Here is a 16,569-nt window from a genome sequence, read left to right on the forward strand (position 1 = left end):
TATTGGATAGCGATTTGACTTATAGGTTTAATTATGAGCGATGCCTATAAAACGGCGATCCTGGGAACATAAAAGGAAGCAGCAAATTCAGTACAAGTACAGTACATAGCGAGGTCGTAATTTCGTATTGTCAAGAGATACAAGATCAAATGTAGAAACAGCTTTCACATTTACAAGAAGAGCTACAGACGCAGATTAAGGAGTGGCATGCGCCAGACACCTCACGTAACGGCAGGAAAGTGCGTAGAGGAACAGTGCGTGTTGCAGGTGTGAGATCTCCAACGACCGACGAGGTCGACTAACCAATGATGAAGACACAAATGCCGACGTTCCTATTATTCGCAGAGTTAGGATTAGCGTCCACAGAAAATAAAATCACGAACGACAATACGAGGTTTGCGGAGGCAGTTAATAGTCTGGACGCAATAATGGCGTAGACGGTTGCGGACGTCCTTCTGAATCCCCATGCACATGGATTTTATCGACACTTGCGAGATATTGTGGTTCAAAGCTTCGGAAAGTCGTTAGACCAATGGATCAGAAGTTTCTACAATTCGAACGTATCGCAGACAGGAAGCCTTTGGAATTGTGGTGACATCTCGGGGGCACGGTGGAAGAGGCAGCGATGACAGATGAGACACTTCGACATGTGTGACTTACGTAGATGCTGAGCGATCTAGGGCGCTGCAGTCATTGACTGTGCGGCTGGTCCCGGCGGAGGTTCGAGTCCTCCCTCGGGTATGGGTGTGTGTGTTTGTCCTTAGTATAATTTAGGTTAAGTAGTGTGTAAGCTTAGGGACTGATGACCTTAGCAGTTAAGTCCCATAAGATTTCACACACATTTGAACATTTTTGTAGATGTCGCTGAAGGCAGTAGTCTCTTGTGGAAAGACGACATTAGTTCTGTGCTGGCAATAGCTGACAGGGTGTAGGCTACAGTAGAGCAGGCAAACACCTTGGTGGTAAAACAGGAAGCCGACGACCACTATACAGTTGAGAGCGCAACTATACGACAGAGATCAAGAAAGTCTCTATACACGTAATTGTGGGACCTCGGCTTATTAGTTGACGTGGATATTAGCTCATATTGCACATTCTAATGCCTTAGTGATACCGACGTAGCGTTCTGATATATTCCTTGATATCCATTCCTCAATTAACCATCTACTTACGAATGTACCAAATAAAATATTACACATTATATAGCACATCCAGACACATGTTTTCCGATTGCTTTTCTGTCGTTGGTCCTACTTTTCTTTGTCTTGCCCTGCTTAAGGGCTACGTGACATGTAGTCTTTGGTTGTTCAGATTGAATTGAATGTCTTTATAATATACAGTGTGTATATTGTAGTATTTTTCTTCACACTTACTTCGAAGTTTATGGTTTGGTATATCACTCAGACACACATCTGCTTACCAGGAGACCTACCACTTTCATGATAACGTTGATTGTGACATTTCCCATATATTTCAATACTTACTGCTTAGTGGGAATTCGTTGCGGCATATTACGTTAGATTCACAGTTTCGTTAATTAAAACATTTTATTAAGTAAGTGACACATTATGAAACTGTGACTGATGGACTGCATTGGTGTAACTTTACATTCGTGTTTTATTACTTATTATTAGTATATGTAACGTGATGATGCAGGTAGCTGTTGGATTGACCTCAAGTAAGTGGTGTATGTTTTACTACTGTACGAGAACATAAGAGGTCTGTTCAAAAAATTCCGGAACATTAGTAATTTCGCGTCAATGGTGTGTTGTAGCGAAATGCGTTTGGCATCCATGCACGCGCCTGTGTTTAATGTGTAACTGCCGGAAGTTTCAGTGTTGTATGTTTGTGAGTTATTGGTCAGTGCTGTATTGATTAGAACATTGTATTGCACAGTTTGCAAATTTCGAGATGACAGAATTAGAGGAGCAAAGCATCTGCATTAAATTTTGGGTGAAACTCACGAAAACCTTTGCATAGACACACCAAATGATGCAGGAAGCCTACATTGATGTGTGCTTAAGCGGTACTTGATGTTAACGAATGGTTCACACAGTTGAAAATGGACGGACGGAAGTTACAGATGACTCTCGTTCAGGACTATCTTCGATGTCTACTGACGACGCTCATGTGCAGAAGAATGTAACACTTCAGTTGGATCATGTCATGAAATCCAGTGAGATGAAATGGCCTGAAATGTGGCGAGACAATTCATGGCACTTGCATCACGATAACGCACCCCCACAGTCATCCCTGTTCGTGCGTGACTATTACACAAAAAACGAAATCGCTGTGCTGCCTCATCCTCCGTAGTCTCCAGACTTGCCGTCCGCCTTCGTAGCTTCAGAATCACAATAAGAAATATGGTAACATGCTCCGAATTGTGTTCAACAGAATGGGTATAAAAAAGTTTGGAAGGTAGGAGACGGATACTGGCAGAAGTAAAGCTGTGAGTACCGGCCGTGAGTTGTGCTTCGGTAGCTCAGATGGTAGAGCACTTGCCCGCGAAAGGCAAAGGTCCCGAGTTCGAGTCTCGGTCGGGCACACAGTTTTAATCTGCCAGGAAGTTTCATATCAGCGCACACTCCGCTGCAGAGTGAAAATCTCATTCTGGAAACATCCCCCAGGCTGTGGCTAAGCCATATCTCCGCAATATCCTTTCTTTCAGGAGTGCTAGTTCTGCAAGTTTCGCAGGAGAGCTTCTGTAAAGTTTGGAAGGTAGGAGACGGATACTGGCAGAAGTAAAGCTGTGAGTACCGGGCGTGAGTCGTGCTTCGGTAGCTCAGATGGTAGAGCACTAGCCCGCAAAAGGCAAAGGTCCCGAGTTCGAGTCTCGGTCGGGCACACAGTTTTAATCTGCCAGGAAGTTTCATATCAGCGCACACTCCGCTGCAGAGTGAAAATCTCATTCTAGAATGGGTATAGGTTAGGAACTGGATTCCTAGTAGAGAGGGAATGGGTTGGGTCACGTTCCCGACCCTAACCTCTCCTACACGTCACACATGAAAAATAAACCAGTAGTACAGCAGATACAAGAATATGACGGGAAACATCTGATGTCTGATATAAAGGAAGATCTTGAACTCCCTATGGATGCGTTTAGAAGGCTGAAACTGACAAAAATAACAAGGCAGTGAAATATTTTGCGATGTCGCTGTTCGGGACTTCTCTTCTGTCCATGTAATTTACCCTGGAAGGAACACACACCAAGGATTTACTGAATGATTAATTTGGGTCTGGTAAATGATGATGAGGAACCGGCTGCAGAAGAAGGAAATGTGCTGCTGATCTGCCACTAGTTGAAGGTGCTAAATTGTGCTACTGCTAAAGACTCATTCTTTGAATGCTGTAATTAATGACTGCAAGTTCATCAAGGCACTGTTGGTCCAGATTGTCCCACTCCTCAACGGCGATTCAGCGTAGACCCCTCAGAGTGGTTAGTTGGTCACGTCATCCGTAAACAGCCCTTTTCAAACTATCCCAGGCATGCTCAATAGGATTCATATTTGGAGAACATGCTGGCCACTCTAGTCGAGCCATGTCATTATCGTAAAGGAAGTCATTCACAAGATGTGCACAATGGTGGCGTGAGTTGTCCATGAAGACGAATGCCTCGCCAGTACGCTGCCGAAATGTTTGCACTATCGTTCGTAGGATCGCATTCACAAATCGTACAGCCACCAGTGGCGTATGTCGGCTCCACATAAAGCCACCCCAAAACAGGAGGGAACCTCCACTTTGCTGCACTCTTCGGACAGAGTGTCTAAGGCATTCAGCCTGACCAGGTTTTCTCCAAACACGTTTACAAGAGTTGCCTGGTTGAATTTATATGCGACACTCATTGGTGAAGAGAACGTGATGCCAATTCTGTGCGGTCCATTAGGCATGCTGTTAGGCTCATCTGTACAGTGCTGCATGGTGTCATGGTTGGAAAGATGGACCTCGCTATGGATGTCGGGAGTGAAGTTGCTGCATCATGCAGCCTATTACGCACAGTTTGAGTCATAACACGACGTCCTGTGGCTGCACGAAAAGCATTATTCAACATGGTGGCGTCGCTGTCAGGGTTCCTCCGAACCATAATCCGTAGGTAGCGGTCATCCACTGCAGTATTAGCCCTTGGGCGGCCTGAGCGGGGCATGAAATCGACAGTGTCTGTCTCTCTGTTTCTCCTCCATGTCCGAACAAAATTGCTTTGGTTCACTTCGAGACATGTGGACACTTCCCTTGTTGAGAGCCCTTCCTGGCACAAAGTAACAATGCGGGCGCGATCAAACTGCGGTATTGACAGTCTAGAAATGGTTGAACTACAGACATACGAGCCGTGTACCTCCTTCCTGGTGGAATGACTGGAACTGATCGGCTGTCGGACCCTCTCTGTCTAATAGTCGCTGCTCATGCATGGTTGTTTACATCTTTGGGCGAGTTTAGTGACATCTCTGAACAGTCAAAGGGACTGTGTCTGTGATAAAATATCCATAGTTAGCGCCTGTCTTCAGGAGTTCTGGGAACTGGGGTGATGCAAAACTTTTTTTTTTTTTTGATGTGCATATATTCTGTCCACTTTATATTAATACAAGATGCAACTGTCCTCCTTTTTTATTCCTTAATTTGACTTTGATGTTATTCCATGTGCAGACTGATATTATTATGTTACTATATATTACTACTGTGTATAGAACTTGCATCGCCCCATTTTGTTATGTATTTCACATTGTTGTCTGTATACAGGAGCCAGAAGACAGCATAATATATCGCCAAAGCTGGTTACTCAATAAAATAACAATTGGAAATTTAGATTCTGGAACGGTGATTTGATTCGACATTCTGAAATCAAGAAAGTTTGTCAACGAGCAGTTCCGCGATTTGAAGTCGCTGTCGAAAGCAATCATCAGCACTAGAGGTGAACAAACTAGACACTGCACGAAGTGGTAAAGCAGAAGGGTATATGTTGGTGCAATGGAAGCGAGGTCCTGAAGGGGTAGCTAGTAAAGTTTGCTGGTACCACGAAAGGTACAGCATGCAGGGCACCAGATGCACATTGCCTACTCGTTCCCAAACGGCTACAGCATCCCACAGAAGGCACGGCAGCTCGCACAGCTACACGAGAGTACCAGACTAGTGAAAAAGAGGCAGACATTATATTAAGAGACAGATGTGCTGGAATGATCAAAGGCAACCCGGATACAACATCTGAGATCGGCGTAGTTATTCTGTGCATCCACAGATGTCTAAGCAAGCTTACCCAAATGTGCTGTCACATTGGTTGTACGTGACAGACAAGGGAACAAATCAGTGCCACCTGTTCGATTCCGTCTAAGCGCACTGCTGGTGGAGCAGAAAGAGGAAGAGGCAGTAGGCACCTCACTCTGGTTAATAGCCGTCAACAACTCACCCATTGGGACATATGGTGAACAATAGGAGACCATGGATATTGGGATCAGTGTGAGTTTTAAAAAGAGATTCGTACTGGCTGATTTGCATGAACTGATCCTTGGGGCAGATTTCATCAATTGCCAAGAGCTAGTATTACAGCTGAGGTCAATATAAATTCGGTGGAGAAATGAAGTCATGATGGGCACTATAGGCAGAAGTATCAGCAACGCTGTTGCATTACCAGAAGAAGTGGTCACACAGGAAACGAAGACAAGAGAGTACAGTGACTTATACAACAGCAGGTCGACAAGTTCGTCATATGTTCCTGCACATTTCTGGAGCTCCACTCTACTGCAGGGGGTTCTGTAGGAGACACCAGTTAAGGCCACGAATGTAATGTTGATTATTCCTTGCCCAGACAGCTGAATTGTTTGCAGTTATTTGCTTTTTGACACTTCTAGACAGAGCTTATGAGCAAGTGCAATAAAGATAGTTACTATTCAACATAGGATAGTGTCTTTATTCTACTACAAGTAATGCCTACAACTTGATGGGCATCATAATATATTCGTATGACACACAAAGCAAGAGCAAACCGTGTCCACATCATCTGTTTGTCACCTCAATCCAGCCGGTCGTTGTGCCCAAGTGGCCTGTGGGCAATCACCAGAATGTCATTCACAGATCTAATTATTCACTCATCTGAAAAGATGACATGGTATCACTCATCGTCTACATTCATTTCAGCAATAGCAAACCTATAAAGTTTGTGATTATCAGAGAAGGTTCCTTTATTAGCAGCGCTAAGGACTCTAAGGGCAACATCCTGTGAGTGACTGCAAACGGTTTCTGAGTATCCAGGGAAAGTAGTTGTCTTGTCCTAAGTCTGACCCTCAAAGTTGATCAGTTACTCTGTCTCACGCCACCACTTTATCCTATTCTGGGCACAGCGACGTTGAACAACACACGTGACTGCTGCTTCACATGCACTGAAACCGTCATACTGGCCAAGTGCCAGGATGCTATCTCTCATAGCCTGCATATGCTGAGACATCCTGATAATAAATCGCTGTTTGTCATGTATCTGCCTGTGGTGCAGTGTACTATCATGTTTGGTATATAGCAGCATTATTCATGTTACACTTGCAACACATCAACAAACAATTTGATGTAAAAATTAAATGAGGTACTAAGTGAATGTGAACCCCAACTCTTTCTGCCCATGTCATTTCTATAGGAATAACAAACTAATCATGCTTTTGGAGCAGATGGCAGAACCTCATTGGTGGGTACCTATTGACTGAATACTCAAGTGTTCCTGTTTCAGCTTGCGCTTGGAACTTCGGAAAATAATAATGGGTACACACACACACACACACACACACACACACACACACACACTCGTTTTAATCAGTTTCTGTTGCTAACAGAAGTAGAATATGATGTGCGTATCTTACATTTTTCAAATATATCCCCTAAATTAGAAGTTCCTTCGTTACACAAAAGTGATTCCATTTGTAATTAGTAGGCCTCTGTCATGAGCATCCTTTAAAGTACGATGGTGTTGTTTACTATATCTTACATGAATATTTAAACCATTATTGAGTCCCTACTACCCACATTAATAACTTTTAATTGTGTTAATAAGAAGAAATATGATACATTTTTTATATAATCTCAAGAATGTACATATCTTATTTTGAAGATACTGTCTTCAAAGTTGCTAAGGGGAAGCCTACTTTGAGAGCAGCTGTCCAAGATTAGACTAGATTCTATTCAATTCAGTTCTTGTTCCATAGACATAAAAATGAGATGATTCTCGTTGGTGAGGAACATGTCAGAATGCATAACATAAAAACAGAGAACATTTGAATAATAATACTCACTACCCTGATCCTTTCTCAGGAGATTGTCAAGGCATGTGTTTACATTACACTAAACTGGAAATGCTAATATTTACAGAATGAATACACTGTCAGAATGAAACATTTATTCACTTTTAATAAATTTATCATAAGCAAAATCCTTAGTCTTAACTGTTGTGTACAAGTGCTGTCAAATGTGAACCCTAACAGACATTTTTACTTAAGCTGGTCTAACAGTCCCTGTTAAGATATTCATCTATAGAGTAGAAGGTGTCACCTACCAAAAAGTCTTTCAAGCTCCTTTTAATCTGTGCTTTATCTGAAACCAAGTTTTTAGTGGCTGCTGGCATTTTTTTTAAAATGTGTGTTCCCGAATACTGGGCCCCTTTTTGGACAACATAAGCGATTTTAGGTCTTTATATAAATTGTTCTTATTTGTAGTATTTATAGTATATATTTAGTTGTTGGTTGGAGATAGAGACATATTGTTTGCAACAACTTTAATTAAAGAACAAATATACTGAGAAGCAGTGGTTAGAATATGCAGTTCATGTGCAGGTTCTACATGATATTCTTTAATTTACAGTAAAATGAGTCTTATTACAAGCTTTGGCACTTTGAAAAGTTTTGCCCAGTTTGATAAGCTATCCCAAAATATGATCTCATATGACATCATGGAATATAAGTAAGCAAAGCCCGCAAGTTTTTTTTATATTTATATCTTCTACATCTGACCTATTTTGCATTGCAAGTTCAGAGTTGTTTAAGTTCTTCAGTAATTCTGTGGTATGCGCTTCACAATAGAATTTATTATCAAGTTGTAATCCCATAAATTTAATGCTTTCAGTCTCCTCTATTGCATGTCTTCATATATATACACATGCTGGAAGGAACAATCTTACAGGTTCTGAAGTTTATATAGTGGGACTTTTCAAATTTTAATGACAGTTAATTAGCTTTGAACCACTAATACCACACAAGTGCAAAATAGTCTCACTCACCCGAAGAAAGATACTGCAGGCTGAGACTCACATGATGTGCTGGAGGAGTGGCACCCCTCTGCTGTTGATGGTGGTGTCATCAGCCCTCCTGACACCACTGAAGAGTGACCCCACTCTGTACTGTGTGCATCATGTTGGGCTGGAATGACACCCCACTCAGGGGACGGTACTTCAGCTCCACATTCAGGGGCAGTGGCGGCAAGTGGTGTCTATGTGTGCTACTTACTTCAACATGCTCACATCAATGTGATGGAATGTGAAGATGACTGCTCATGGGGTATGACTCGCTGTCCTCAGGTAGAAGACAGCTGTTGGCTGGCATTGTGGTGCTGAGTCCCACTAGCAACTCCTTGTAGGAATTGCCAGGCATGGTCGGCAGACTGGCTGGGTTGGGACACCAAATCCCATGAAGGATTTAGTACAGACAGCTGGTGCAGTCTGGTCTCGCACACATGGCTGTAGTTGGCAGACCCTAGTTTGTTTAGCTGCCCAGTGTCACTTTGGCATCATGGTGGTACTGCCGGCTTCTGGAATTCACAAGTCATGTCTGCCTTAAAATCAAGACTTATTTATATAACTCGAGTGCCTATTTGTTTCACTAAAGCCTGGAACCTAGCCACATTAGTGATATGAGTGATGTCAATAACAACTGACTGTTTTACCATTGACATCATGTCCCAAAATTTCTGAAATTCTAAATAGTGTCTCACCTGAGTGACAATAATATTCTCAGTAAATCACAGTTTGGATTCCAGAAGAACTGCTCAACAGAGAATGCCGTTTACATAATCACACACCAAATGTTATATGCATTAAATAACAAAATAACACTCACTGGTATTTTCAGTGATCTGTCTAATACATTTCACTATGTGACACACAATATTCTCCTAGATAAATGAGATTTTATGGAATTTATAGTGTAACCAGCCATTGTAAAAGTCATGTCTAACCAGAAGAATGCAGAAAATTATACTTAATAATTCATCATAGGGGAGATTCTTCAAACTGAGGAGAAATACCTTATGGGGCTCCACTGGGCTCTATCTTAGGTCCAAAGTTGTTCCTTATATATGTAAATGGTATTCAATTTAATATGCAACAAGAAAAAAATCGATATTTTGTGGACGACACTACTATTGTAATCAACCTAAACATACATATAGCAACAGAAGAAACCTTAAATAATGTTCTTAAAAGTATTATTGAGTGGTTTTCTGCAAATTGTTTCACTCTCATCTTCAAAAGGACACAGTCTATTCAGTCCTGCACATTTAGAGGTATTACAGCAAGACTGAGTGTAATTCATGGCAAGGGAATAAGTAATAACTACAGTGGAAACTTCAAAATTTGTGTCCAGACTGATGAGAATTTGAACTGGGAAAAACACTCCTAAAAGGACATAGTTCAGCCTCATTGCGCTTAGAATCATTGCAAATCTTGGGGAGAGACAATCAATATGTTTATATATTTATCAGAGATATCATTTTCATATTTCCAACCAGTAATGTCAAACAGAATAACTGTAATGGTTACATTTCGATGTCAAAAGAATTGTTTTTGGAAATCTTAGAGATATTGTGCAATAACGTGTCCAAAGAGGAAAAATGGACGCCTTAGTTGCTGTGGCGTAGTGAAACAGCGCGAGGAGGGGTGAGGGCCCCAACAATGGGCAAGAAACTTGTCATTGGTCGAAATATAGTGAGGGAGATTGAAATAGCATGTTTCTAAAGTAATTTTGAAGTGTTTACTATGTTATATTTAATAATGTTAGAGAGGGAACATGCAGATACTAATATACAATTTTGAATACAGAGTGTAAACTGTTTTCTGATCAAACAAAGGTAAAATGTATTAAGAAACAGAGGGCCGCAAAACAAGGCAGTGGGAGCGTCCCTTGGAGGGGGAAGGCTTGGAGGAAGAGACACTTTGGTCTCTACTAATGACAAGACCATTGGGACAGTGCAGTTGGACAGTATCTGCTCGCTCTGATGCGAGCGACGTGGGGCTGCAGCAGAGACTTGAGAGGGCTGCCAACACGTATCTTGGCCTCTGTCTATACGGTTCAGCCCATCGTTATTATCAGCCAACAGTAGTTAAGCGTCAGCCGTCTGGTTGGAAGACTTCAGCCAGGACCATGACGGAAATCAGCTCATGACATATATGCTGTTTAAGAAAGAGTCCCGTCCATAAAGATGTCAGCAGTCGCTTACAACATAACTTTCTATCACTGGAAAAAAAACAGTAACTTCAGAGACTTTCTGAGACATCGACTGACTCCAACCATCAGCAGTGTAACACATTGTTCAGAACTGTTTTTCCATTAACTGAACTGAACTGACAGTTACATCCAATGGCTTCATCTAGCTGATTATTCCTTTAAGATTCTGTATCCCCTACCTAAATAATAATACATGTCGAAATAATTTTAGTTAGATACAAGTATAAAGTAACTACATCTTCAGTAGTAGAAGAAATGTGCCTGTAACAGAAAACGAGCAACAAGAATGATGTCAGTCATTATATGCTTAAAAATGTCTTCAGCATCTTGACAATAATTAATTTAAAGAAAAAAATCGGGCAACATATGAGCTGGTAACAGGTAAGGCACAGTTTTACACTCTGAGTAATAGATCTTCAACCTACTCTACGAAATAGTCCTCCATGTGGGCTGGTAGTCTGTGCCAGCATCTGTAGCATGATTGTGTCATGTCAGCTGTTGTAGCTGTGGTTGTGTGGTCTGGGGTAGTCAGCTGATGTGGTGTGTGGTGTAAATCTTCTAAACCCTTCTGAACCCTGTGAATCTTCTGGCGCGTCTCTGTCTTGCAGTATGCACACAGAGTTCAGCCGATGTAGTGAAATTGTTGATTGCCTTCCGTGTAGGATAATGTCAAATGTGTTATCTCCTCTGCATGGCACTTTGTATGGATCTGAATATGGTTGTGGGAGTGACAGCTTCACCATACCTTACAATATCACAGAGTTTCAGTTCTTTATGTACAAACACTCGTGGCGAACCTTGAGATTGCGGACGAGGAGTGTGAACATTGGCAATATGCGGTTTCACATGTTGTACCAATTTTGGAAAATCGGCGAATCTTGTAAGACCACTCATTCGGCAAATCCTGGTACTTGGTTTAGTGCTTGTCCATGGAGAATTTCCTCCAAAGGGCTTGTAAGTGCTCCTCAAAAGCGGATCTCACCTCTCCCTTAGTAAGACCTAAGGAAGAGAGTCATACTATCCCCCCACTTGTCCTCTCCCCCCCCCCCCCCCCCCCCGCCATTGTCCAGTGTGTCGTTCACGCAGCTTTTAATATGCAACCACTCTACCAAACTGTTGCTTTGACGGCGGTAGACAATGGTTCTACAAAGGTTCAAGTACAGGGCCGACTCATATATTTGGCCCTGGTCCACTGTGATAGCCACCGAGCGTTCATGCAATATACATTTCTATAAATGCTTTTGCTTTTTATTCCGCTTTGATGTCAGGAAACGGAGTGGCCCAGCCCATTTTGACAGTCTGTCAATAGCTGATCAGATATAACTAAATCACCTTGACATGGGAAGTGGGCCAACCAAATCCGAGTGTACATGCTGTAAGTGACCATCTGGAGTATCAAACATGCCTAATGCTGGGCTCGAATGCCATCCTGTTTCGCTCCTTTGATTCTTCACATATGCCTGTGTCTGAAGTTTGCAGAGTGAGCCAGTTTGTGCTAGTTCTTGAAGAAGGTTTTTCTATATATTTTGAGTATGAATAGTCGGAAACGTCCTTTGATGTGTCACAACATACACTGTATACCATGCCATTCATTTGCCGGTGTCCCAATTCTAGACGCAAATGTTTTCTAGAAACTGTTGTATTCCCTTATCGTTTCTTTACGCTGCATAAGGTGTCAAAGTTGAAGTAAATTAACAGAGAATCGAGTCTGGAAAGGTTGTCGGCGACAATATTATCCATCCCTTTTATGTGTATTATGTACATTTAGAATTCACTGATCAAATCCAAGTGCCTAAACCATTGAGGTGAACATTCTTTAGTAGGATTCTGATCACTTCCGCTAGGGGGTGGTAGTCCACAAATATTTTAAATTTTCGTCTCCCACTGTCTGCCATATAAATATCAAAGGACCTCATACACTGGAAGCAGCTCGTAGTCAAATGTGGACCATTTGTGTTGCCCCATAGTGATATTTTTTTAAAAGAATCTCAGTGGTTATTGTTTTCTATCAGTTATCTCGAGCAATATGGTACCAATCGCACGTCGCTCACATCAGCTGTCAGCGACAATGGCAAACTGTCTACTGCGCATGCTAGTGTAACTGCCTGTTCTAAGCTGAGTTTGATCTCGCGAATCACTTGTTGCATTCGTCTGCCCATTTAACCACACGTTTTCTGATTATCTTTCCAGCCTGTGCTTCTGTCTAAGCTACCTGTAATTGTTCTCCTAGTGGGAAATGTCTCCTATAAAAATTAAGTGTCTTTAATATTTGGTGCAGTTCCAAAAGGTCGTCGGTCTAGGCACAGAGCGGGTTGTTTCACCCTGAACAGCTGTGGGAGACTCGTCTTAATATGGAGTCGATAAAACACTGCCACATTTGGGCAGGTCCAAAGGCCCAAAAGAGGTGATGACCACCATTTTGAGTATGTTTTTTAAAGTCACTGGTATTTGGTAGTAGACCTTCTTGCTGTCTGCCACACTACATATGTTTAGACGTGCTACAGCGTGTGAAAAATCCTGTAAGATGGCAGTAGGAATAGCTATCCAGGACCGGTATAGTGTTAGAGATAATTGATCGATAACCTCTGCATAATCTAAAAGAATTGTCTTTCTTAGACATTGAGTGAATCGTTGACCCCCCACTAGGTGCCTGAAGCCCGTACTACTTCTGTCTGCAAAAGTTCTTCTACAATTTGTTTATCTGCTTGATGCCTATCCACTCCATGTCTCAATGCTTTTGAGTAGGCTGGGGTATCTTGTGACGTGTGAATGTAATGATATGCCCTGAATGTGATGTAGACTTTTATTAACTTTATATAGATTTCTGATGGTATAACTGAGTGTATTACAGCTGACCTTCACTCCACTAACCTGTGTGTTCATCATTTATTGTCTTAGAGTGTTAGTTCATGCCACCAACTGCGGCTGAAGCTGCTGCCCCAAGCTGTCTGTCTTTCTACGTACATTGTACAACTGTTCTTGATGTTGGTTTAATTTATTCTGTAGTTCAGTATTTTCTTGATTTAATAACAGTTTGTGTTGTACCACATCCTGTAATCTGTTGTTAGTAGTGGCTAATCATATTACTTTTTATTTATTAGACTCTAAATTTTGTCTTTACTCTCCATCTGTGGTGGTATACATGTAGTGTCCATGACCTTGAACACTTGCACTGATTGTCCCTTTATGGTACATCCAGTCACTCCCATAAATAAGTCTAGTGGACGTTAGTGGTGCTGAAGAAAATCCACCCCCAGCATTGGCACTGACACTTCTGCTACCTCAAAGACCCAATTGAAGTAGCACTGAAGTATGAAGTACACTGTCAAATTTCATATTTCACAATGACAAATAGGTGTATCATTGTTAACACTGTAGAAAAGTTGTCACTGATTTGTAGTCTGAACAAGACTGCTCCCATGGTACAGTGCTAACTGCTGGTCCTGAGTCCTAACACCCAACCCAACACAAAAAGCCTGGGGTCAACAGGTTGATTGAGTATAAGCTTGTTTTTGCAATCTGCGCCTTGTAACCCACTCACATCTCGCCTTACACCATCCAGCGCTCTTGCAGTAGGATGCAAATTGCAAGGTGAAATACACATACGAGCCATTGTGCTTAACTTCTCATGATATAAACATATTTGTTGAAGAGATAAGTTGCCGGTGTGCAATGTGTTTTTGTGATCCCTCCACCAGCTCGACAACCTGGGGCAACATTCTTCAGTCATGAGTGGTCGGCTGCTACCGCAGCAGTTCAGTTAACTGTTAATCCGCATCATTGCTGTTGGTCCAATGATTCTTTGCATCTTGCATGACCGACCTTACGTGTGTTTGTAAGTGCTCATACTATACTGGGGATGCACACTTCTTGCTGTACAAATATGACTGACTTGACACCATGAGGAAAGTATTTCAAGCTCGAATTCGGCTCGTTATATAACTGCAATCTGACCTTTTATTTGATGCTCGAATTCGGCTCGTTATATAACTGCAATCTGACCTTTTTGTCGGTGTGTACAAGTTGTGTGTCAACACCCAAACAAAATCGAAAGAAAAGCAATATATTATATTATTTAATTTGCTTAAATATCATGCTTTATTATTGTGTGTCTTCCTTTCATTGTAATTCATAGTCCCACTCCACATACTTCAGTTATTCTCTCCACAGTTAGAGTTGTCCACTACTGCTATGCCAGCTGGCAAAGCATTGGATCTGTTTCCAACATCTCAGCAGCTTCTCTCCCTGGTTAAGTGCATGTACACATTTTCTCTGTCCTTTTGCCTTATACTTGCCAAAGGTGAACAAGATGATGGTTTGTTTGCCAACACTTTGTGTTGATTGTTATTTTCGAGTTACATGAGAGAGTATTATTACTTACACAATCAAGTCAGAAGTTTTAATATTTAATATGGGTGGTGAAAGCATAGAAAGACTTTTAATAAACGCCGCTTTTCGTCTTCCTTGTATTTACGGCCATAACCTGCGGTGTAACTTTTATACCTGACCATACGATTTCAGTTGACGCTATAATGGAATTTGTGCAACTATGTAGAATTTGTTCAACTTCTGGATCTGCTGCTCTTGTCATGTCTGTCCGCATTTGCGGTTAAATTATGGGATATGGGTTTCGTTTTGTTGTAAACACACTTAGAATTTGTGGCCTCCAAGGTGAACGGTAGCTCACGATACCACTGCAGCAAGCCACAAGCTGTGGTGTGACAGATGCGTGTGTGAAGCCGACTTCATGAGTGAAGGTTTGTTTTTCCATTTATCGATCCTGATCGGTTGGATTATCTTTGAAATGCAATATAATTGTTGTTGTTGTTGCAACAATTTTCTTTGGAATATTAGTACGTTATAAATGAAGTGGAGTAAATTTTTCTTGTAAGAAAAGTGAGGTAGTAAACTTCTAAAGCAGTGTTTATTATGGTTATTATTCACCTTCAGAGCCAGGTAATATGGTCATTCAATAGTGCATCATACGTAAAAGTAGTAGATTTCAGTGTCATTTTTACGTTATTACAATCGTTTGCTACTGGTATCAAATGTTGATAGGGTTTCTGGAATCTATCAGAAGTACCTGGAGCCTTTAGTGTAAGAAAAATACAAAACATCGAAACGAAAAGTTCTCACAAAGGAATACATACGCCGAGTGGTATAGCTACACGAATATGTTCTGAAAGTTTCAACGAGGTAAGCTGATAATCATTATTTCCTTGCCATTTATTCCATTTGTAAAATTGTTTGCTGTCTCAACGAATGTCTGACATACGTTATTAGCACTTGTCATTGTTTCATATGATAGCGTATGGATGCAATCTATAATCTGTCTTAGATCTCTTGAACAAAAAACTGTGCCCAATTCTTGACATGGATTTGTTGCAGAATATTAGGACATATTCTGAGCTCAAACATAATTAGATATCTTGAACAGAATGACCTGAAAGCCAACCACCATGGATTTCGAAAACATCGAACATGTGAAACCCAACTCGCACTTTTCTCACATGACATCAAGGCAGTCAGGTAGATGCTGTATTTCTTGATTTCCGAAATGCATTTGAATCAGTACCATACCTACACTTATTGTCAAAATTGTGATCATATGGGGTACAATGTGAAATTTGTGACTGGACTGAGGACTTCTTGCTGGGGAGGACGCAGCACGCTATCTTCTTTGGAGAGTCATCGTCAGATGTAGAAGTAACTTCGGGTGCACTCCAGGGATGTGTGTTAGGATCCTTGCTATCCATGTTGTGTATTAATGACCTTACAGACACTACTTGCTTTAAATGTTGGGAAATCTAAAATTGTGCACCTCAGAAAACGAAAAAAACGTAGTATCCTTTGGCTATAATATCAGCGAATCAGAAGTTGGAATTGATCAACTCATAGAAATACCTGGGTATAACACTTTGTAGGTACATGAAAGGGAACGATCACATAGGTTCAGTCGTAGATAAAGCATGTGGTAGACTTAGGTTTATTGGTAAAATACTGAGGAGTGCAATCAATTTACAAAGAAGATGCTTACAAATCACTTGTGCGACCAGTCCTAGAATATTGCTCAAGTGTGTGGGGCCCAAAGCAGATAGGACTAATG

The 16,569-nt window shown here is 41.4% G+C and overlaps 1 protein-coding gene across 2 annotated transcripts in view; it reads left to right on the forward strand.

Moving 5' to 3' along the window:
- Positions 1-15,246: 15,246 nt before the first annotated feature.
- LOC126281423 (ATP-dependent zinc metalloprotease YME1L-like) overlaps positions 15,247-16,569 on the forward strand; it is a 252,411-nt gene continuing 251,088 nt past the window's right edge. Inside the window, exons 1-2 of one of the 2 annotated variants that reach the window (XM_049980379.1) lie at positions 15,247-15,419; positions 15,522-15,659. In XM_049980379.1, the coding sequence (XP_049836336.1) occupies positions 15,393-15,419; positions 15,522-15,659 (165 nt within the window). In that variant the 5' untranslated portion in view covers positions 15,247-15,392. The remainder of the gene's footprint in view (positions 15,420-15,521; positions 15,660-16,569) is intronic. The other variant, XM_049980388.1, reaches the window with a different exon arrangement.

Source organism: Schistocerca gregaria, chromosome 1 (assembly GCF_023897955.1).
Source record: "Schistocerca gregaria isolate iqSchGreg1 chromosome 1, iqSchGreg1.2, whole genome shotgun sequence".
NCBI lineage: Eukaryota > Metazoa > Arthropoda > Insecta > Orthoptera > Acrididae > Schistocerca > Schistocerca gregaria.